The sequence below is a fragment of the Chlorocebus sabaeus genome, chromosome 10 (assembly GCF_047675955.1).
Source record: "Chlorocebus sabaeus isolate Y175 chromosome 10, mChlSab1.0.hap1, whole genome shotgun sequence".
In the NCBI taxonomy this organism is placed as follows: Eukaryota; Metazoa; Chordata; class Mammalia; order Primates; family Cercopithecidae; genus Chlorocebus; species Chlorocebus sabaeus.
The window spans coordinates 59,181,509-59,203,729 of record NC_132913.1 but is presented as its reverse complement, the minus strand read 5'-3'; the positions used below and the strand labels follow the sequence as shown (position 1 = coordinate 59,203,729).

Sequence of the window (22,221 nt, the reverse complement as noted above, 5' to 3'; positions counted from 1 at the left end):
TGAAAAATTAATTTTCAAATATAATATGTATATTATATGACATTTTGGTAGTGATGGGTAAAAAGACATAAAGAAAAGAACAAGTAATGAGTAAGAAAAGTTATCTTAAGCCTAGTTATGATAATTATTTCTAAAATTCAGACTGGCCTTCTTCTGATGCCCGTCATCCAAATTAGTGAGTTTTAATATTTTAATATTTAATAATAAAAAATTTGGTCCACAGAAGATAGGAACTAAAAGTTGGTATTTAGCGGATTTAAGGTTCAATCAGTGTGACATATATATATGTTACTTGAGAACATGTATAAAATGTGAACTTTCTCTAGGATATCAGAAACATTAAATATTTTCAAGTCTTTATAAGGCAGTTATGGCAGCACAGCAAACAAGCAACCCAAATGTCACAGGCAAATGATTAAATAAATTACAGTAAATACATGAAATGGCTTACATAATTATTAAACATGTTATCATGACAAACAGAAAAATGTTCACAATGCAAAGTGAACAGAACATGATATGGTAACCTCAATTTTATAAAAGAGAAACAATAGAAATGAATATATAATAAAAAATACTATAAGAAAACAACCCAAATTATAATACAGAAGTAGGTATTTTGAGTGATGAATTATGGATAATTTTTATTTCATAAACTTCTATGTACTTTCCAAATTTTCTGCAAAATATGTATTACCCTGATACCCAGAAAAAATAAACAGTATAAAAAACTGAAACAATTCAAAATAAGTACTAAAAACCTATGTCGCAGCTGGGCACAGTGGCTCACGCCTGTAATCCCAGCACGTTGGGAGGCTGAGGCAGGTAGATCACCTGAGGTCAGGAGTTCGAGACCAGCCTGGCCAACATGGTGAAGCCCCGCCTCTATTAAAATTACAAAACTTAGCTGGGTGTGGTGGTGTGCACCTGTAATCCCAGCTACTCAGGAGGCTGAACTAGGAGAATCGCTTGAACCCAGGAGGCAGAGGTTGTAGTAAGCCAAGATCAGGCCACTGCACTCCAGCCTGGGCGACAGAGCAAGACTCCATCTCAAAAAACAAAAACAAAAACAAAATCTATGTCACTCACGCTTTTGTAGAAAAATGGAAGCTTGGTCTGGAATACTAAATGGCACCTTATTGCTCTATAGGAGGGGTCCCCAAACCCCATATATCGGTTTGTGGCCTGTTAAGAACCAGGCTGAACAGCAGGAAATGAGTAGTGGGTAACCTAGAAAAGCTTCATCTGTACTTACCGTTGTTCCCCACTGCTTGCACTACTGCCTGAGTGTCACCTCCTATCAGATCAGCAGTGGCATTAGATTCTCATAGGAGCAAAAACCCTATTGAGAACTGCACATACAAGGGATCTAGGTTGAATGCTCCTTATGAGAATCTAATGCCCGATGATCTGAGGTGGAGCTGAGGCAGTGATACCAGCACTAGGGAGAGGATGCAAATACAGATTAATGTTAGCAGAGAGGTTTGACTGCATAGAGACCATAATAAATCAATTGCTTGCAGACTCATATGAAAACCCTATCAGCCCAGCCTGGCCAACAAGGAGAAACCCCGTCACTACTAAAAATACAAAACTTAGCCGGCCGTGGTGGCGCACACCTGTCATCACAGCTACTCCTGAGGCTGAGGCAGAAGAATCACTTGAACCCAGGAGGTGGAGGTTGGAGTGAGCCAAGATCGCGCCACTGTACTCCAGCCGGGGCAACACAGCGAGACTCCGTCTCAAAACAAAAACAAAAACAACAAAAAAACCCACCAACCATATCAGTGAGTAGTGACTGGCTAGTGACAATTAAGCTGCATCTGGTGGCAGGCTTTATAGTGGCAAGTGAATTCATGTAGTTCCATTGTACAGCTGCATCTAGTGGCAGGCTTTAAGTCAGAATCCAACATTTATTTTAGTCCCCATGTTGCCAACCCATTATTTTATTTGCCACTTCCATCTGTGACTCTTTTTCACACTGTACACTTGTCTCAGTCACAGTTTTGGTTAAGTCTTTTTGCTAACCCTAGCCAAAATGAGTAAAAAACAAATGTCACTGGAAAGCTTCTCTGAAAAAGGGGAAAGACCCAATGATGAGACAGCAGAAGACTCTAAGACTGCCAACAAAAATAAAGCTGCATGTAAAATACCAAGAGTCCTACTTAAATTATGGGTTCACTGTGACAGGTGATTCACATTCTCCAAGCTCTCTTTGTATAGTACATGGTGACCAGCTATCCAACAAAGCCATGAAACCTTCAAAACTGCTTAGTTACATGGAATCCAAGCACCCTGTATTAAAAGACAAGCCTTTGGAGTTCTCAAAAGAAAAAAACATGAACATGAAGAATAGAAGCAATTTACTGAAGGCCACCACTTTGTCAAATGTGTCTGCACTGAGGGCATCATTCTTAATGGCTAACCACATTGCTAAAACTAAGAAGCCCTTTACTACTGGTGAAGAGTTAATCCTGCCTGCTGCTAACGACATTTGTCATGAACTTTTAGGAGAGGCTCCAGTTCAAAAGGTGGCACATGTTCCTCCTTAGGCTCATACCATAACTAGAAGAATTGATGAAATAGCAGGGGATGCTGAGGCACAATTGTTAGAGAGGGGTGAGTCACTGTGGTGTACAACCCAGGCTGACGAGTCTACCAATGTGGACAACACGGCAACAATGCTTGTTTTTGTGCAATATATTTCAGGAGGATGTGCATGAGGATACGTTATGTGTACTTTTCTTGACAACCAATACCACACTGCAGAACTATTCAAGTCTTTGAATGATTACGTATCAGGAAAACTGAATTGGTCATTTTGTGTTGGTATATGCATGGACGAAGCGGTTGCCATGACTGAACAGCTTTCTGGTTTCATTATGCAGGTCAAAGAGGTCACCTTGACCGGATGCAGTGGCTCATGCCTGTGATCCCAGCACTTTGGGAGGCTGAGGTGTGAGAATCGCTTGAGTCCAAGAGTTTGAGACCAGCCTGGGCAACACAGTGATACTCTTTCCTCTACAAATAATAAAAAATTAGCTGGGTGTGGTGGCATGTGCCTGTAGTCCCGGGCAGAACTGCTTGAGCTCAGAAAGTTGAGGCCACAGTGAGCCATAACTGTGCCACAGCACTCAGCTTGTGCAATAAAATGAGACCCTGTCTTAAAAAAAAAAGAAAAATAAGTCACTTCCAAATGTGAATCTATGCACTATTTCATCCATTGAGTAATGCTGGCTAGCTAAAAAATGTCACCTGAACTTAACATTTTGCAGGATGTAATTAAAATTATCAACCACATTAAAGTATATGCCCTTACCTCACATCTGTTCACACCACTCTGTGAGGAGATGGGCACAGAGCACAGAGCACACATATTTTCTCTTATACACAGAAGTGAGATAGCTTTCTAAAGGTAGATCACTGGCTAAAGTTTTTGGGTTACAACAGCCGCTCCAGAGATTTCTTTTAGAAAAACAGTCACCACGGGCAGCACATTTCAGTGACATAGAATGGGTCACAAAACTTGATTATTTTTGCGACATATTTAACCTGCTTAACAAACGTGATCTATCACTTCAAGGGAGAACAACAATTGTGTTCAAGTTGGCAGATAAAGTGACTGCATTCAAAGCCAAAGTGGAAGTATGAGGGTGACAAGTGAACACTGGGATTGTTGAAATGTTTCAAACATTAGCAGAGATTTTGAAAGGCCCTGGCTCACAGGGTCCTCTTACTCCCAGCTGGTGCACGATCACCTATCTCAGCTTTCAAAAGAGTTTGAGCATTGTTTCCCAACCACAAAAGAACCCTGAACTGGGAAGGAATGGATCCGTGACCCATTTTTGAATAAGTCAAGTGAATCGACTTTGTCCGTGCTGGAACAGGGTCAACTGCTTGAGACTGCAAATGAAGGTGGCCTTAAAAGTGCGTTTGAAGCCGGGTGTGGTGGCTCACATCTGTAATCCCAGCACTCTAGAAGGCCGAGGCAGGCGAACTGCTTGAGCCCAGTGGTTCAAGACCAGCCTGAGCAACATGGCGAAACCCCGTCTCTACTAAAATTATAAAATTTAGTGGGGTTTGGTGGTATGCGCCTGTAGTCCCAGCTACTTGGGAGGCTGAGGCATGAGAATCGCTTGAATCCAGGAAGCGGAGGTTGCAGTGAGCTGAGATCATGCCACTGCAATCCAGTGTGGACAACAGAGTGAGACCTGTCTCAAAAAAAAAAAAAAAAAAAAAGTATTCAGACAACTTCAAATCTCCTTATGTTCTGAATTAAAATCAAGGCAGAACATCCTGCGATTGCCACAAAAGTACTGAAAAGCCTGCTTCCATTTCCAGCATCTTATCTTCGTGAGGCAGGGTTTTCTGCAATGACAGCAACCAAAACGAGATTACAGAGTAGACTGGACATAAGCAAAACACTTCAGGTGCCACTGTATCCATCACCCCTAGATGGGACTGTCTAGTTGCAGGAAAACAAGCTCAGGGTTTCAACTGATTCCACACTGAGGTGTATAATAATTTCATTATAATTACAATGTAATAATAGAAAAAGTGCACAATGAATGTAATGCACTTGAATCATCCCAAAACCATTACCCCTAAGCACCCCCTCCCTGGTCTGAAGAAAAATTGTCTTCCACTAAACTGGTCCCTGGTGCCAAAAAAGTTGGGAACTGCTGCTATATAGAACATAGGGCCTGCAATGATTCTTCCTTTTGAATATATTTACTGTTGCTTCTTTCTTTCTTTTGTAGAGACAGAGTCTTGCTATGTTGCCCAGTCTGGTTTTGAACTCCTCCATCCTCAAGCAATCCTCCTGCCTTGGCCTCTCAAAGTGCTGGGATTTTAAGTGTGAGCCACCATGACTGCCCTGCCCTATTGCTTCTACTCTTAGATATAGCTCCTTTAAAGAGAGAGAATCAGTAGACAGATAGATGGGGTCTTGCTCTCTTGCCCAGGCTGGAGGGCAGTGTGCAATCACAGCTAACTGCAGCCTTGATCTCCTGTGCTTAAGCCTCCCAAGTAGCTGAGACAATAAGTGTGTGCCACACACTTGGCTAATTGTTTAATTTTTTTAAGAGACAAAGTCTCGCTATGTTGCTTAGGCTGGCCTCAAACTCCTGGCCTCAAGCGATCCTCCTCCTTCAGCCACCCTTTTTCCTACAGCTCAGTTACTATAATTATCCATCAAGCTACTGCTATTTCAGAGTTACTAATGACTTTATTGTACAATTAGTAATGTTTTGCTTTTCTTCACTCTCGTTGAACTCCATAACAGTGGATGTTATTAAACTCTTTTTCTACCTGAAATATTATTATTCCTTTCTCACTTATATACTATCCTGATTTACTTCCTTGTTTTTCTGACTTAACCTGGTTTATTTAGCTTCTACTTCCTTAGATAATAGGCATTTTCCAAGACTTGGCCCTTGGTCTGCCCTTCTTTCAGTGTGTTTCTTTAAGAGTTCATCTTTTTTCCTGGCTTCAACTACCAGCAGCAACACTACCACCAGAGCCAGCCTTCTCCTCCAATCTTTGTGTCTCTGTCAGTGGCACCACCTTTTACAGGCATGAACCACCATGTATGGCGATAAGTTCATATACTTTCTAGTTCTCAGAATCACTTCAGTAGTTTCTGGAGAGGCAAGATGTATGAAAGAAGATATAGTCTACATGTCTTATTAACCAAAAGTAAAATTAAGAAATTACCAAGGCACATTATTTTAATCAATTTTTAAAGCTTGTTTAATAAGCACATAAGAGTTCAAGACCAGCTTCGGCAACATGGCGAAACTCCATCTCTACAAAAAATATAAAAATTTGCTGGGCGTGGTGGCACACACCTGTAGTCCCAGCTACTTGGGAGGCTGAGGTGGAAGGATCACTTGAGCCTGGGAGACAGAGTTTGCAATGAGCCAAGATCACACCATTGCACTCCAGTCTGGGCAACAGAGCCAGACCCTATCTCAAATAAATAAATAAATACTTAAGTATTTAACACATTTAATATATACGATCTATCAACAGGTGCTCATAATGCAGACATAAATGGATTCTGGCCCCCACAGGGCATAGTATCTAATTGTATTCTGGACTATATCTAAGTTTATTCATAATCCTGTGTTCTTTAAATAACTGAAATCTTAGCGTACTGCCCGATACATCCTTTCCTAGCCATGCTGAATTGAAAAACAAGCTTAATTATATAATTTTAAAACATAAGGGTGGCCCCAGTGTGCTGGCAACATTCCCATCAGCACAATCAATCTGCAAGATGAGGTATCTCAACATTAAATATTCCTTGGAGACGCCATAATTAATCCCATCACACTCTTTATTCCCATTAACAGCAGCCCAATTCTTAAAAATTCCCTTATCACTGGGATTCTCATCCCTATACAGTAGTACAAAACTACTCATCTAATTTCCCACCCCTTCCCAACTCATTGTGACCACTGTGAAACTTAGAAGTCAGTTACCACCAAAATTCTCCATAACCCCAACCTCTTTATCAAATGCTCTCCTATCCTGTGCTAACAGTTCTTTGGCACACATGGGTCTCCCCTAAGGATGCTCCTCTCTTACAGACCTCTCAGGTAGTGGTTGTTTTCTCTATCTTCATACTGCTAGAACAAGGTATCCTCCTTGCTCATTGCTGGTTTCAGACTAATGTCTCTCTCCCCACACCCTAAGAACAAACTGCTTTGAAGCTCATGCTCCATCTCTCTCCCTCATTCTTTGAATAATTTAGCTCCAGGCTCACTGTTGCACTTTCCAACACTACAACTGCCTTAAATCTTGGTAACTTCAAAATTAATGAAAATCAATCTTCCAATCCAGCCTTGGAGCTCCTTGATTCCTCCCCAAGAATTCTGTCTTTACTGTACCTTAGCCACTTATTCTCATGTTGTGCCCTAGCCTTTATTTATCATTATTTACAATTACACCCCCTTAATCTCTATTTCAAACATTGTACTATCTTACCATCACCATTTATCTTCCTACCTCACTCCCTATACCCCCAATTCTTTTGTTTTTGTTTTTTGAGACAGGGTCTGGCTGTGTCACCCAGGCTGGAGTGTGGTGGCACAGTCAGTCACAGCTCACTGCAACCTCAACCTCCTGGGCTCCGGTGATCCTCCTGCCTCAGCCTCCTGAGTAGCGGGGAGTACAAGCATGCACCACCACTCCCGGCTAATATTTTATTTTTTGTAGAAATGGGGTCTCCCTATGTTGCCCAAGCTGGTCTCAAACTCCTGGGCTAAAGTGATCCTCCTGTCTCGGCCTCCCAAAGTGCTGGGATTACAAGCATGAACTACCACACCCGACCATATCCCAATTCTAACAATTCTTAAACCCCCACCAGGACTTAAAATGAATTTTTTCTTTTTTTTTTGAGACGGCGTTTCTCTCTTGTTGTCCAGGCTGGAATGCAATGGCACAATCTCAGTTTACAGCAACCTCAGCTTCCGAGGTTCAAGCGATTCTCCTGCCTCAGCCTCCCAAGTAGCTGGGATTACAGGCATGTGCCACCACGCCTAGCTAATTTTTTTTATCTTTAGTAGAGACGGGGTTTCACCATGTTGGCCAGGCTGGTCTCGAACTCCTGACCTCGTGATCCACCTGCCTCAGCCCCCGAAAGTGCTGGGATTACAGGCATGGGCCACGGTGCCTGGCCACAATGAATTGATTTGAACATAATTTCACTGTCCCTCTTCTACTTCATATCTTCATTTTCCTCCCTTTCCAGTGCAGAATTCCATGGCCCATCAATATTATCACTCCATCCTAAACATCCTCAATCCCTTGCCCTTAATTTTTTTTATAGCAGACTGGTTAAAAAAAAAAAACCCACTCTAGGCTGGGCGCGGTGCCTCACGCCTGTAATCCCAGCACTTTGGGAGGCTGACGTGGGTGGATCACTTGAGGTCAGGAGTTTGAGACCAACCTGGCCAACACGGCAAAACCCTGCCTCTACTAAAAATACAAAAATTAACCGGGCGTGGTGGTGGGTGCCTGTAATCCCAACTACTTGGAAGGCTGAGGCAGGAGAATCGCTTGAACTCCGGAGGCGGAGGTTGCAGTGAGCCGAGATCGTGCCATTGCACTCCAGCCTGGATGACAAGACCAAAATTCCGTCTCAAAAAAAAAAAAAAACCTACTCTAGTCGAATTTGACTATATGTCTATTCTTTGTGGCACACTTTCATCTGGACATGACTGACCTCACTTTATATTCATGAGAACTTGAAGTGGGCCCTTAGTGCTACCTGACAATTGTAACAGTTCTCAAGTCTACTCACTCCTCCCACTCACCTAGATGACTATTTCCTCAAATGCTACCTGACAATTGTAACAGTTCTCAAGTCTACTCACTCCTCCCACTCACCTGGATGACTATTTCCTCAAACCTCCAATGCCTTCTTCTATAAGCACATTCTCCACAGATGACCTTGCTTCCTATCTCACTTAGGAAACAGAAGCGTTCAGAAAGAAATTGCACAAAATGCTTCCTCTACACCGTCTAGCTTACTGCAGCAAGTCCTGTATACTCTCCTTCATCTTGTTATGGTAGAAATTCTCCATGCTCCTATCTAAGGCTAATCCTTCCACTGATTAATAAAATACTTCCCCCTCTTACATTGTCAAGGATATTACTCAACAAATACTCCCCTTCTCTGATACTCCCAGAAATACTCCTATATAATCTCCCTCTTCTCTGATAGATCATTGGCATCAGCATATAAACATGCTTTTACTTTTCACAGGTTTAAAACATTCTCATTTCTATATTAATATCTAACAAAGTAGACTTAAATATAAAGCAAGATGGGTTAAAGAGGAGACAGAGATAAAGATGAAATATTTTATAATGAGTAAGGTCATTTCATCAAGAAGACATAGGAAGTCTAAATCTGTATGTACCTAATATCAGAGCTGCAAATACATCAAGCAAAAATTAATGACTGAAGACATAGACAATCCACAATTCCAGCTGGAGATTTCAACAGTTCTCTCCATTGTCATAATTGCTAGAAAGACAGTAAAAATATAAAAGACTTTAATACTATTATGTCAATTTACACTTATAGAACACTACATAAAACTGCAGAATATAAATTATTTTTCAGTGCACCTAGAACACTGACCAAACAGATCCTATAGGATGAGCTATAAAACAAGGCTCAATGAATTTAAAAGGACTGAAATAAGACTATATTGTCTGACCTTGACAGAATTAATTCAGAAATCAGTGACACTAAGACAGCTAGAAAAGTCCCAAATATTTGGAAATTAAGCAACACTCTTCTATATAACTCATGGGTCAAAAAAGAAGTCACAAGGGAAATTAAAAATATTTTGAATTGATCTATAATAAAAATAGAACATAACAGAATTGCTGGGATGCAACTATATCAATATTTAGCGGTAAATTTTTTTTCTTTTTTTTTGAGATGGAGTCTCGCTTTGTCACCCAGGCTGGAGTGCAGTGACGCAATCTTGGCTCACTGCAACTAGAGGTAAATTTATTAACATTAATGCTAGTATTAGAAAAGGAAAGTTTAAAGTTTATATAGATGTCTACTTTAAAAAGAAAGATCTTAAAAAGAGCAAATTAGACTAGGTAAGGTAGCTCATGCCTACAATCCTAACACTTTGGGAGGCCAAGGCAGGAGGATCACTTGAGCCTAGGCGTTCGAGACCACCCTGAGCAACATAGTGAGACTCCATCTCTACAAAAAAAAAAAAAAATACGAAAGTTAGCTGAGTGTGGTGGTGTACACCTGTAGTCCCAGCTACTTGGAAGGCTGAGGTGAGAGGGTCACTTGAGCCAGGAGGTTGGGGCTACAGTGAGCCATGATCACACCACTGCACTCTAGCCTGGGCAACAGAGCAAAACCTTGTCTCAAAAGGAGGAAAAAAAAATTAACCCAAAGTCAGAAGAATGAAAGATTAAGAAAACAGATAAACAACAGACAAAGGCAATTGCTGAAAAGATCACTAAGACTGATAAACTTGTAGGGAGACATTAAAAGAGATAAAGAATTACCGACATCCCCAAGAAGGGATTATAGATTCTAGAGTCACTTATTTTATTTTATTTTGTTTTTTGAGACAGTGTCTGGCTATGTCACCCAGACTGGAGTGCAGTGGGGTGATCCTAGCTCACTATAACCTCCACTCCACCTCTCCGGCTCAAGTGATCCTCCCACCTCAGCCTCCCAAGTAGCTGGGACTACAGGTGCACGCAACCATGCTTGGCTAATTTTAAAATTTTATTTAATCGACAAGGTCTCATTATATTGCCCAGGCTGGCCTTGAGCTTTTGGGCTCAAGCAATCCTTCTGCCTTGGCCTCCCAAAGATCTGGGATTACAGGTCTGAGCCACTGCACCTGGCTCTACAGTCATTTAGATGGTAACAGGGCAATACTGTAAACGACTTTCTGCCAAGAAAGTTAGATAAAATAGAGAAATGCTTTCAAAGACAAAAATTACCAAAACTGACATAAGAAACAGAAAATCAGAATAGTATTAAATCTATTTATTGGATTTATAGTTTAAAATCTTCAAAAAAAAGAAAACTCAAGGCACATAAAACTTCACTGGTGAATGCTACTGAATGTTTAAAGGAATAATGCAGTCTTAAACAAAATCTTCCAGAAGACAGAGAAGAAAGTTCCTAACTCATTTTATGAGGCCAGGAAACCTTGATACCAAAATCGAACAAAGATGTATGAAAAAAGAAACCATCACCTGTCATGAACAAGGGAGTCTTAACAAAACATCGCCAAGTCAAATCCAGCAAGGCAGAAAAAGGATAATATACTGGCATGCAAGGCTAATTTAACACTTAAAATCTCATCAATGTAATTCACATTATCAGAATTAAAGGAGAAAAATCTTATTATTATCTTGATAAAGAAAAAGCATTAAAATGTAACACTTTCATAATAAAAACTCTCACCAAACTAGGAATAGAAGGAAACTTCCTCAACCTGATAAAGGGCACATATGAAAAACCTATAGCTAACATCATAGTGAATGGTGAAAGGCTCAAAATTTTCCTACTTAAATTGGGAATAAGGCAAGGATGTCTGTTATGTCACTTCCATTTGACATTACAATAGAGGTACTGGCCAGTGCAATAAATATGGCAAGAAAATGAAACGTAGGTGGCTCTCCATATATGCAGGTTCCACATCCACTGATTCAACCAATTATGGATTAACATGAGATTGGTTGAAACCTCAAATACAGAATCTGCAGATACAAAAAGCTGACTGTACTATACGGCTATATTTTTCCCCCCCGAGACAAAGTCTTGCTTTGTCACCCAGGTTGGAGTGCAGTGGCACAATCTCAACTCATTGCAACCTCCACCTCCTGGGCTCAAGAGATTCTCCTGCCTCAGCTTCCCAAGTAGCTGGGATTACAGGTGTGTGCCATCATGCCCAGCTAATTTTTGTATTTTCAGTAGAGGTAGGGTTTCACCATGTTGACCAGGCTTGTCTTCTCGAACTCCTGACCTCGTGATCCACCTGCCTCAGCCTCCCAAAGTGCTGGTATTACAGGCGTGAGCCACCGCGCCCAGCTATATGGCTATCTATCTATCAAGACAGGTTCTCACTCTCTCACTCACACTGGAGAGCAGTGGCACAATCACAGCTCACTGCAACCTGGAACTCTCGGGCTCAGGCAGATCCTCCCACCTCAACCTCCTGAGTAGCTGGACTACAGACACACACCACCACGCCTGGCTAATACTTGTATTTTTTGTAGAGATGGGGTTCTGCCATGTTGCTCAGGCTGGTCTCAAACTCCTGGGCTCAAGCAATCTACCTGCCTCAACCTCCCAAAGTGCTAGATTACAGATGATGTGATCCACCATGCCCAGCCACACTATGGCATTTTGTATAATGGACCAGAGCATCGGCAGATTTTGGTATCCACAGGGGATCCTGGAACCAAATCCCTGAAGATACCAATGGACAACTGTATAAGGCAAAGAAAAACTGTAATTTTCTTCATTAACAGGTAATGTGTGTGTGTGCAGGAAATCTGAAATAATCTACACTTTAAAAAAATACTACAGCTGGGTGTGGTGGCTTATACCTGCAACCCTAGCACTTTGGGAAGCTGAGGCAAGAGGATTGCTTGAGCCCAGGAGTTCAAGACCAGCATGGGCAACATAGTGAGGCCCCATCTCTAGGAAAAAAATTAAAAAAAAAAAAAAAAAAAATTGCCAGGCATGGCGGCACGCACCTGTAGTCCCATCTACTCAGGAGGCTGAGGTGTATCGCTTCAGCCTGGGAAGTCAAGGCTATGGTGAGCCACAATCACGCCACTGTACTCCAGGCTTGGCAATGGAGTGAGACACTCTCTCAGAAAAAGCCCAGAATACAAAACACTGTAATAAGTGAATTTAGCAAGGTAGCAGGATACAAAACAATTACACAAACTGTGCCATTATGTGTGCATGTATATGCACATGCACACACATAAAACAAGCAATTGGAAGAGAAAATTTTGAAAGTATATCATTTTTAGGTCAGGCACAGTGGTTCACATCTGTAATAGTACTTTGGGAGGCCGAGGTGGGCAGATCATTCGAATCCAGAGTTCAAGACCAGTCTGGGTAACATGGCGAAACCCTGTCTCTACAAATAAATACAAAAATTAGCCAGGCATGGTGGTGTATGCCGAGTTTTAGCTACTCGGGAAGCTGTGGTAAGAGGATCACTTGGGCCCAGAGGCAGAGGTTGCAGTGAGTGGAGATCGTTCTACTGCACTTCATTCTGGGTGGCAAAGTGAGAACATGTCACACACAAAAAATTAAAAAGTATACCATTTTTAAGAGCATCAACAATCAAAAGACGTAGATTTACTCAGATAAATGTAACAAAATACACGCAAGACTGAAAACCCGAAACATTTCTAGAATACAGAAATATGTCATGTTCATATATTGGAAGGCTCAATGTTATTAAGATAGCAATTCTCCCCACTAAAAAAATTCATTTTCAGATTCAATGTAACCTTAACTAAGTCAGAACTTTTTAAATAGAAATTAACCACCTGAAATTAACCACCTGATTCCAAAATGTATACAGAAATAAGGTCAAGAATAATCAAAATAATCTTGAAAAAATAAAGATGTGGGACTCACACTACCAGGAGTCACTAGAAAGTTACACTAATCCAGACAGTACGATATTGGCAGAAAAACAGACAATGGATGAGAAAAGTCCAGATGCAGATCCACACATGGAAGTTCAATTTATTTTTGTTAAAGCACCAAGGCATTCACACAAATTATACTGAAACAAGTGGATATCCACATGGAAAAACAAACCTTAATCCCCGTTCTCGTATTGAACATGAAAAATAACATGAGATGGATCATGGACATAATTTTAATAAGCTAAAACTAAAAACCTTCCAGAAGAAAACATTAAGAGAGCTTCATTATCTCCTTGGGGTAGACAAAGATATTAGGTATGAACCAGAAAACACTAATAGAAATTTTTTAAATTAATAAACTGGACATGATTAAAACTAAAAACTTCTGGTTATCAAAAAAAAGTTTAGAATATGAACAGGCAAGCCACAAACTGAGAGAAAAATGTGCACAAAACATGTAATCTGCATAAAGGACTCATCCAGAATATGTAGGTAAATACAACTAATAACAAAAAGACAAATAACCTAATTTTTTTTTTTTTTTTGAGATGGAGTCTCACTCTGTCGCCCAGGCTGGAGTGCAACGGAGTGATCTTGGCTCATCCAAGTTCTGCCTCCCGGGTTCATGCCATTCTCCTGCCTCAGCCTCCCAGGTAGCTGGGACTACAGGCACCCGCCACCACACCCAGCTAAGTTTTTGTATTTTTAGTAGAGATGGGGTTTCACTGTGTCAGCCAGGATAGTCTTGATCTGACCTCGTGATCCGCCTGCCTCAGCCTCACAATGTGCTGGGATTACAGGTGTGTAATCCTGCGCCCGGCCCCCAAATAACCTAATTTTAAAATGGGCAAAAGATGTGAATACATGAGTCCAAAAGGAGATAGTCAATAACCACATTAAAAAAAAAAAATCCTTAATAGCATTAGTTATCAGGGAAAGGTAAATTAAAATCTATTTAAACTTTACAATCACTATGAAGTACTACTAACAAAGAAATACTACTACATACCCAGTAGAATGCCTAAAACTTAAAAAACTGACAACATCAAATGTTGGTGAGAATATGTAATAACCAAAATTCTAATACACAGTTGATGTGAGTATAAAAGTACTTGGAAGTCAGTATGGCAAGTATCCCCTAAAGTTAAACATACAAATACCCTACTGACCCAGCAAATCCACAGCTAGGAATTTATCCAAAATAAAATCATATGTCCACAAAAAAACTCATACAGTAACAGCCAAAAACTAGAAACAACTCAAATATCTATTAGCTGGTGAATAATGATGTATCCAACAACGTAACAGTATTCAGCAATAAAAAGGAGTGAACTGCCGGGCACGGTGCTCATACCTGTAATCCCAGCACTTTGGGAGGTCGAGGCAGGCGATCATGAGGTCAGGAGTTTGAGACCAGCCTGGCCAACATAGTGAAACCCCGTCTCTACTAAAAATACAAAAGAATTAGCCAGGCATGGTGGCGGGCGCCTGTAATCCCAGCTACTCCAGAGGCTGAGGCAGGAGAATCGCTTGAACCCAGAAGGCAGAGATTATAGTGAGCCGCAATCATGCCACTGCACTCCCAGGCAACAGCGTAAGACTCCGTTTCAAAAAAAAAAAAAAATATTGGGGAATGAACTACTACTGGTACAGACAACATATGATGTACCTCATAAAAATTATGCTTAATGAAACAAGCCAGTCACGAAGCCAGTATATATGGTATAATTCCATTTATATAAAGTGCTAGAACATGGAAAACTAATTTTGGACAAAGAAATGAGACTGTAGTCACCTTGCAGGTGGCAGGGACAGAATGGTAAGGAACAAAGTTATATCTCCTAAGCCTGCTCTCATTAATGTTAGAGCAATACTAACAGCAATGAGTTCATCTAGCACCTAGATCTTGGCTTCAGCACCCAGATCTTGGCTTTTAAATACCATTTCCTGTGGATGGGTGTGATGGCTCATGCCTGTAATCCCAGCACTTTGGGAGGCCAAGGTAGGCAGATCACCTGAGGTCAGGAGTTCGGGACCAGTCTGGCCAACATGCTGAAACCCTGTCTCTATTAAAAATACAAAAATCAGCTGGGTGTGGTGGCAGGCACCTGTAATCCCAGCTACTTGGGAGGCGGAGGCACGAGAACCAGTTAAACCCAGGAGGCAGAGGTTTCAGTGAGCCAAGACCGCATCACTGCACTCCAGCCTGGGTGACAAGAGTGAGACTCCATCTCAAAATAAAAAACCATTTCCAGGCTGGGCGCGGTGGCTCACGTCTGTAATCCCTGCACTTTGGGAGGCCGAGGCGGGTGGATCATGAAGTCAGAAGATCGAGACCATCCTGGCTAACACAGTGAAATTCCGTCTCTATTGAAAATACAAAAAATTAGTCGGGCGCGGTGGTGGGCACCTGTAGTCCCAGCTACTCGGGAGGCTGAGGCGGGAGAATGGCGTGAACCCGGGAGGCGGAGCTTGCAGTGAGCCGAGATCATGCCACTGCACTCCAGCCTGGGCTACAGAGTGCGACTCCGTCTCAAAAAAAAACAAAAACAAAAACAAAAACAAAAACCATTTCTTGACTGGGTGCAGTGGCTCACGCCTGTAATTCCAGCACTCTGGGAGACCGAGGCAGGCGGATCACTTGGTCAGTTTGAGACAACCAACATGGCGAAACCTCATCTCTACTAAAAACACAAAAAAATTACCTGGGCCTGGTAAGCACATGCCTATAATCTCAGCTACTAGAGAGGCTAAGGCACAAGAATTACTTGAATCCGGGAGGCAGAGGTTACAGTGAGCCAAGATCGCACCACTGCACTCCACCTGGGCGACTGAGTGAGACTCTGTCTCTAAAATAAAATAAAATGACATTTCCTACTGAAAGAAACTAGGGATCCTTGGAGAAATGGCTGATTCCAAGGCTGGGACAGAGATAACAGATGACAGGATGTTCCAAGGTAATCAAGGTATCAAAAAATGAAGTAATCGCAAAATGAGGGGATATGTAAAAAAATACAGAGATCCCAGCAACCACTTCATCACTCTGCTCAGCCCTTATCAAGTATTTTCTGTATGTCAAGGAGTTTAAACACTTTACTGGTATTTAACTCCATATTTAATCTTTGTAACTACTGTGAAGTACTATTAACAATGAGGAAATTCAGGCATAGAAAGTAAAGCAACCAGGTATCATGGGCATATATTATTTTTCACTTGTTCTAAGTGTAAAATTTTAGCAAATTTAGAGCTGTGCCACAATCTAACTTTCAAACATTTCCATCATTCCCAAAAGAAACGTCAGGCCCATTTGTAGTTACTCTGTGCTCCTACCTCTAACCCCAGGCAACCACTACTTTCTGTCTCTATGGATTTGTCTTTTCTGAACATTTCATACAAACGGAATTACTTAACATATAGTGTTTTTGTTTAGTTTCTTTCGCTTAGCACAATCTTTTTAAGGTTCATTGCAATAGGTATCAGAATTTCATTCCTTCTTGTTGTCAAATACTATTCCGTAGTATAGCTATACTATATCCATTTACCAGCTGATATATATCTAGGTTTTTACATTTTTTGGCTATTGTGAATAATGCGGCTATGAACATTCATGTACAAGTTTTTGCATGAACTACATTTTCATTTCTCTTGAGTAGACAGATACCTGGCAGTACAACTCCTGGGTCATATAATTCATCTATGTTTAACTTCTTAAGAAACTGTCAAACCAGGAGGGGTGCTGTGGCTCACAGCTATAATCTCAACACTTTGGGAGGCCAAGCCAGGGGACTGCTTGAAGCCAAGAGTTCAAGATCAGCCTGGACACACAGACACGTAAGGTCCATCTCTATGAAAAAATTTATAAGTGGTGGCTCATGCCTGTAATCCCAGCACTTTGGGAGGCCGAGGTGGACGGATCACCAGAGGTTGGGAGTTCGAGATCAGCCTGACCAACATGGAGAAACCCTGTCTCTGCTAAAAATACAAAAAATTAGCTGGGCATGATGGTGCATGCCAGTAATCCCAGCTACTTGGAAGGCTGAGGCAGGAAAATCACTAGAACCCAGGAGGTGGAGGTTGCGGTGAGCTGGGATTGCACCACTGCACTCCAGCCTGAGCAACAAGAGCGAAACTCCATCTCAAAAAAAAAAAAAAAAAATTTATAAAAATTAGCCAGGCTTGGGTGGTGCACACCCATGGTCTCCCAGCTACTTGGCAGACTGAGGCAGAAGGATTGCCTGACCCCAGGGGTTGGAGGTGGCAGTGAGCTATGACCATGCCATGGCACTACAGCCTGGGTGATAGAATGAGACCCTGTCTCTTTAAAACAGAAAGAGAGAAAGAAAAAAAGGGGGGGAGGGGAGGAAAGGAAAGAGAAGGAAGGAAAGAAAATAAAAAAGACAAAGAGGCCGGGCGCGGTGGCTCACGCCTGTAATCCCAGCACTTTGGGAGGCCGAGGCGGGCGGATCACAAGGTCAGGAGATCGAGACCATGGTGAAACCCCGTCTCTACTAAAAATAGAAAAAATTAGCCGGGTGCAGTGGCGGGCGCCTGTAGTCCCAGCTACTCGGGAGGCTGAGGCAGGAGAATGGCGTGAACCCAGGAGGCGGAGCTTGCAGTGAGCCGAGATTGCGCCACTGCACTCCAGCCTGGGCGACAGAGCAAGACTCCGTCTCAAAAAAAAAAAAAAAAGACAAAGAAAAGAGCCAAACTGTTTTCCCAAGTAGTTGTATCACTTTACATTCCCACCAGCAATATACAAGTGTTTTTTTCTACATCCTCACCAATATTTGCTATTGTTTATTATTCTTACAGGCAAAAACGTTAAAAATATTTTTAAGAAGCTGAAACTGCGGCCGGGCGCGGTGGCTCAAGCCTGTAATCCCAGCACTTTGGGAGGCCGAGACGGGCGGATCACGAGGTCAGGAGATCGAGACCATCCTGGCGAACATGGTGAAACCCTGTCTCTACTAAAAAAATACAAAAAACTAGCCGGGCGACATGGCGGGCGCCTGTAGTCCCAGCTACTCAGGAGGCTGAGGCAGGAGAATGGCATAAACCCGGGAGGCGCAGCTTGCAGTGAGCTGAGATCCGGCCACTGCATTCCAGCCTGGGCAGCAGAGCGAGGCTCTGTCTCAAAAAAAAAAAAAAAAAAAGAAGCTGAAACTATACATACTTACTACTTTTTGCCCCACCGTCTTTCCTTTTTACATAAAATTCTGTCACCTTTCAAACGTCTACACCTTTCATGACGTAAATCAAGACTGAATAAAATCTGAGTATGTTCAATAAATGCAGAAAACTATACATTTGCATAAATAACTGCTCTTATATAAAATTTTTCTTCAAATTTAAAATGAAAGATTATATATACACACACAGTATGTACATAATATTACTTAGAAATGACATACATACCTAATTTTAGTTCAATTGCTGTGTTGGTGTTACATTTGTACTCTGCCAGTTTCTTCTCCACTGCACTCTTATATTCTACCAAAAATTTCTCCATAGCACCAAATCCTAAGAGAAAAAGTTTTTAAAAGGTTTAATTGGAAGTGATTTAAATCGTCCAACTTACAACAGGGTTATTAGAAGTGGAATAGGGGTATGATTTAAAACATGCTGACAGATCATAAAAGCACAAGTCATTCTCCACATACTCTTAAATAAATGTATTAAGAATGCCAGCCGGGCACAGTGGCTCACACCTGTAATCCCAGCACTTTGGGAGGCCGAGACGGGTGGATCACGAGGTCAGGAGTTCATGGTCAGCCTGGCCAAGATAGTGAAACCTGTCTCTACCAAAAATACAAAAATTAGCCAGGCACGGTGGCAGGTGCCTGTAATCCCAGCTACTTGGGAGGCTGAGGCAGGAGAATCTCTTGAACCCGGGAGGCAGAGGCTGCAGTGAGCTGAGATCACGCCACTGCCCTCTAGCCTGGGTGACAGAGCAAGATTCCGTCTCAAAAAAAAAAAAAAAAAGGTGCCTCATTACAAAACAGAAAAAGAAATCACTTTTGAGATACAAGTTTATAAACTAGGCATACTTAATATAAATGAATAAACCTGAAAATTAACATGATAGATTACTAACATTTCTGAACATTTACTAATACAAATAATCTGCTAAGATTTATACCTAAGTCGTCTTTTTCATTATAAGATGTAAAAAGCAAAATGAGAATGTCCTCTGATAATTATGACAGAATTTCATTTTAAGTATTGGAAAAAGTCTACCAGAGTGCTTCAGATAAGGAAATGATAATGCATGGAATGTCTCAAGAAGAATACACAAATATCTGGTAACCACAGTTACCCTAGGTAAGAAAGAAGGAAGAGGAACAGGGGCACAAAGAAAACATCTTTCCACTGTATTAAATATTTAAAAATCATGTGTGCCTAAAGTAATAAACTGTGAGCTACTGGCACAATAAAGTAGTTTTACTACAAAGTGGTTACTCAATAATATATATAATAAATAACACTAGAAGATATCACTATCAAAAGAAACTTTCAAGGTAACAAATCTCCTGACAAAATGAATATAAAGATTAGTAAAAATGGGCCAGGTGCGGTGGCTCACGCCTGTAATTTCAGCACTTTGGGAGGCCGAGGCAGGGGGATCACGAGGTCGAGATGGAGATCATCCTTGCCAACATGGTGAAACCCCATCTCCACTAAAAATACAAAAATTAGCTGGACGTGGTGGTGCGCGCCTGTAGTCCCAGCTACTCCGGAGGCTGAGGCAGAAGAATTGCTTGAATCTGGAAGGCAAAGGTTGAGGAGATTGCACCACTGTACTCCAGTCTGGTGACAGAGCAAGACTCAGAGTCTCCAAAAAAAAAAAAATTAGTAAAATTTCAGGCAGAAAAGAGCCATAAGCAAAAAGTAAAAATGGGTACAATGATGTGCTAGATGTGCTATGAACTTCAATAAGGGGTTAAAACACACACACAGAAAATGGGAGACTTGAAGCAGTATAGATTAATAGTTTGGAGCCAGAATTCCTGGATTCTGACTATTTCACACACTTACTGAGCTAGTGAGCTCAGTGAACTAGAGTACATTACTTAATCCCTCTGACCCTAATCTACAGAACTGAGATTACAGAATTTACTTCGAGGAATGTAAGCAACAAAATTTAACCTGCGAAATCATATATTAGCTTAATCCGCACAATTCTGTAAGTAGGTATTATATCAACTCCACTTTATATTCAGAAGTTCAGGTTTAGAAAGAGGTTGAGTTGAAGGGCATCCAACTACTAAATGATGGGCACCAAATTCGAATTTAGATGTAATTCTTAACGTATGTCCTCCCTCTTCTGTTGTACTTCAAGATCCAACAATTTCCATCTGGTAGAAAAGTCCTTCTTTGAACATCTCTAGAGCTCACACAACAGCTTGTCTATCCCACATATCCATAAAAATGGAGACTACGAGGAACGCCCTGTAAAGAGATGATAAAAGCAACAGAGGCCAGCGAAGTGGCCCAATCCTGTAATTCTAACACTGTGAGAAGCAGAGGCGAGAGGATGGCTTGAGGCCAAGAGTTCCAGACCAGCCTGAGGCAATACAGCCAGACCCTGTCTCTAAAAGGTTTTTAAAAAGTGGTTTTTTTAGCCGAATGTTGTGGTGCATGCCTGTAGTCCTAGCTACTTGGGAGGCTAAGGCAAGAGGATAGCTTGATCGTAGAAGGAGTTGGAGGCTGCCGGGAACTATGATCGTTGCACTCCAGACTGGGCGACAGAGAGAGAGAGACCCTGTCTCAGGAAAAAGAAACTGTCCATAACTTCAAAAGATAAGTAATCGAAAAAAATAATCACACCAAAACAGCCTTAATACACGTACAAAGTAATAGCAATTATACATTATTAAATGTTTTAAGTTGAAGGGACGCTAGAATGTACTCAAGAGAATTGTATTATAGTAGTTTAACCCTAAAAGAGAAGGGAGGAGTTCAGGAACAAAGTCTTTCTCAAAAGGCATCTAAATACGATCCTCGGAATACTAAAGTGTGAGAGATTAAGGAGACGATTATGAAGTCAGTCGAGATCCAAGTGGGAGCGCTAGAGCAGGGCAAGTCAGCAACGCGCTAGCTCAGAAGTTGACTGTATTGGAAGGTAGACGGAGACCTGGAAGAGGAGGAGGATCTGAGCATTAAAATCAGCTGGCGGGAACAGGACCAGATGTAAAAGAACTGAAGCAAGCAGCAGTGGACAAAAAGAATGGGAAGAGAAACAGGCCCCAAGGCATGTGGCATTTTACAAGCCCAAATCTTGACGCTTTCCCCCGGCCTCTTCGGCCCTCAGTAGGGGCCGGGGCGCTCGCAGAAGGCGCAGAACCCCAAGCAGCTGGGGGCGGGGGCGCGGACCGCGGCCAACAAGGAGCTGCTGGGCTGAGAGTTCCGCGCTTCCGGTCCCAAGCAGGCCTTCTGGAACCCAGGCTACAGCCCGAAAGTTCCAGGCGGGCATTGTCACCACCGTCTCAGCGTTCTATCCCAGATCTGGCCGCCTCCTCCCCTTGGTAAACTTTTCCCGGGAACTTACCCGCCATTTCCGAGCTACGAGCACCCGCGGCTGAGGAAGGACGAATCAACCCGCGCGCTCCCGGGCCGGAAGTGACCGCACAGTCTGACACATTGTCCCCGCCCACTCCCAGCGTGACGTTAGCCAATTAAAGGAGGCGTGTCCAGGAGCCCGGCGGCGGAAGCGCCTCAGGAGGCGGGGCTAACGCGGATAAGTCTGCACTGGCCGTTAGCCGTGCGAATTGCCTAGCCAGTGCGAATGCCGTCGGCCGCTTTGCAGGCCTGAAGTGGAGAAGGAGGCCGCAAGTGAACCTTCGCGGTTGAGATGCTCTCCGGCCCTAGGAAAGTTTTTCTGGGGTTGATTTGATCAATACAGACGGTTTACGCCTGTTTTCCTTACCCGTCCCTGAGATGTTTTGGAGACTGGCTGAAAATCTTTCCTCTTGTCCTGGACAGTGCATCCAAACACTTGAGCCCTGTGGGCAATTTTACCCTAGGTAAGATTTT

The 22,221-nt window shown here is 42.1% G+C and overlaps 1 protein-coding gene across 1 annotated transcript in view; it reads right to left on the bottom strand.

Annotated features, from left to right (window-relative positions):
- The window catches only part of HAT1 (histone acetyltransferase 1), a 68,998-nt gene extending 47,179 nt beyond the window's left edge, over window positions 1-21,819 (bottom strand). The window contains exons 1-2 of the mRNA XM_007965359.3: window positions 21,737-21,819; window positions 18,604-18,708 (exon numbers count right to left, since the gene is read on the bottom strand). Coding sequence (XP_007963550.1) covers window positions 18,604-18,708; window positions 21,737-21,743 — 112 coding nt within the window. The 5' untranslated portion in view covers window positions 21,744-21,819. The remainder of the gene's footprint in view (window positions 1-18,603; window positions 18,709-21,736) is intronic.
- Between the last annotated feature and the right edge of the window lie 402 nt (window positions 21,820-22,221).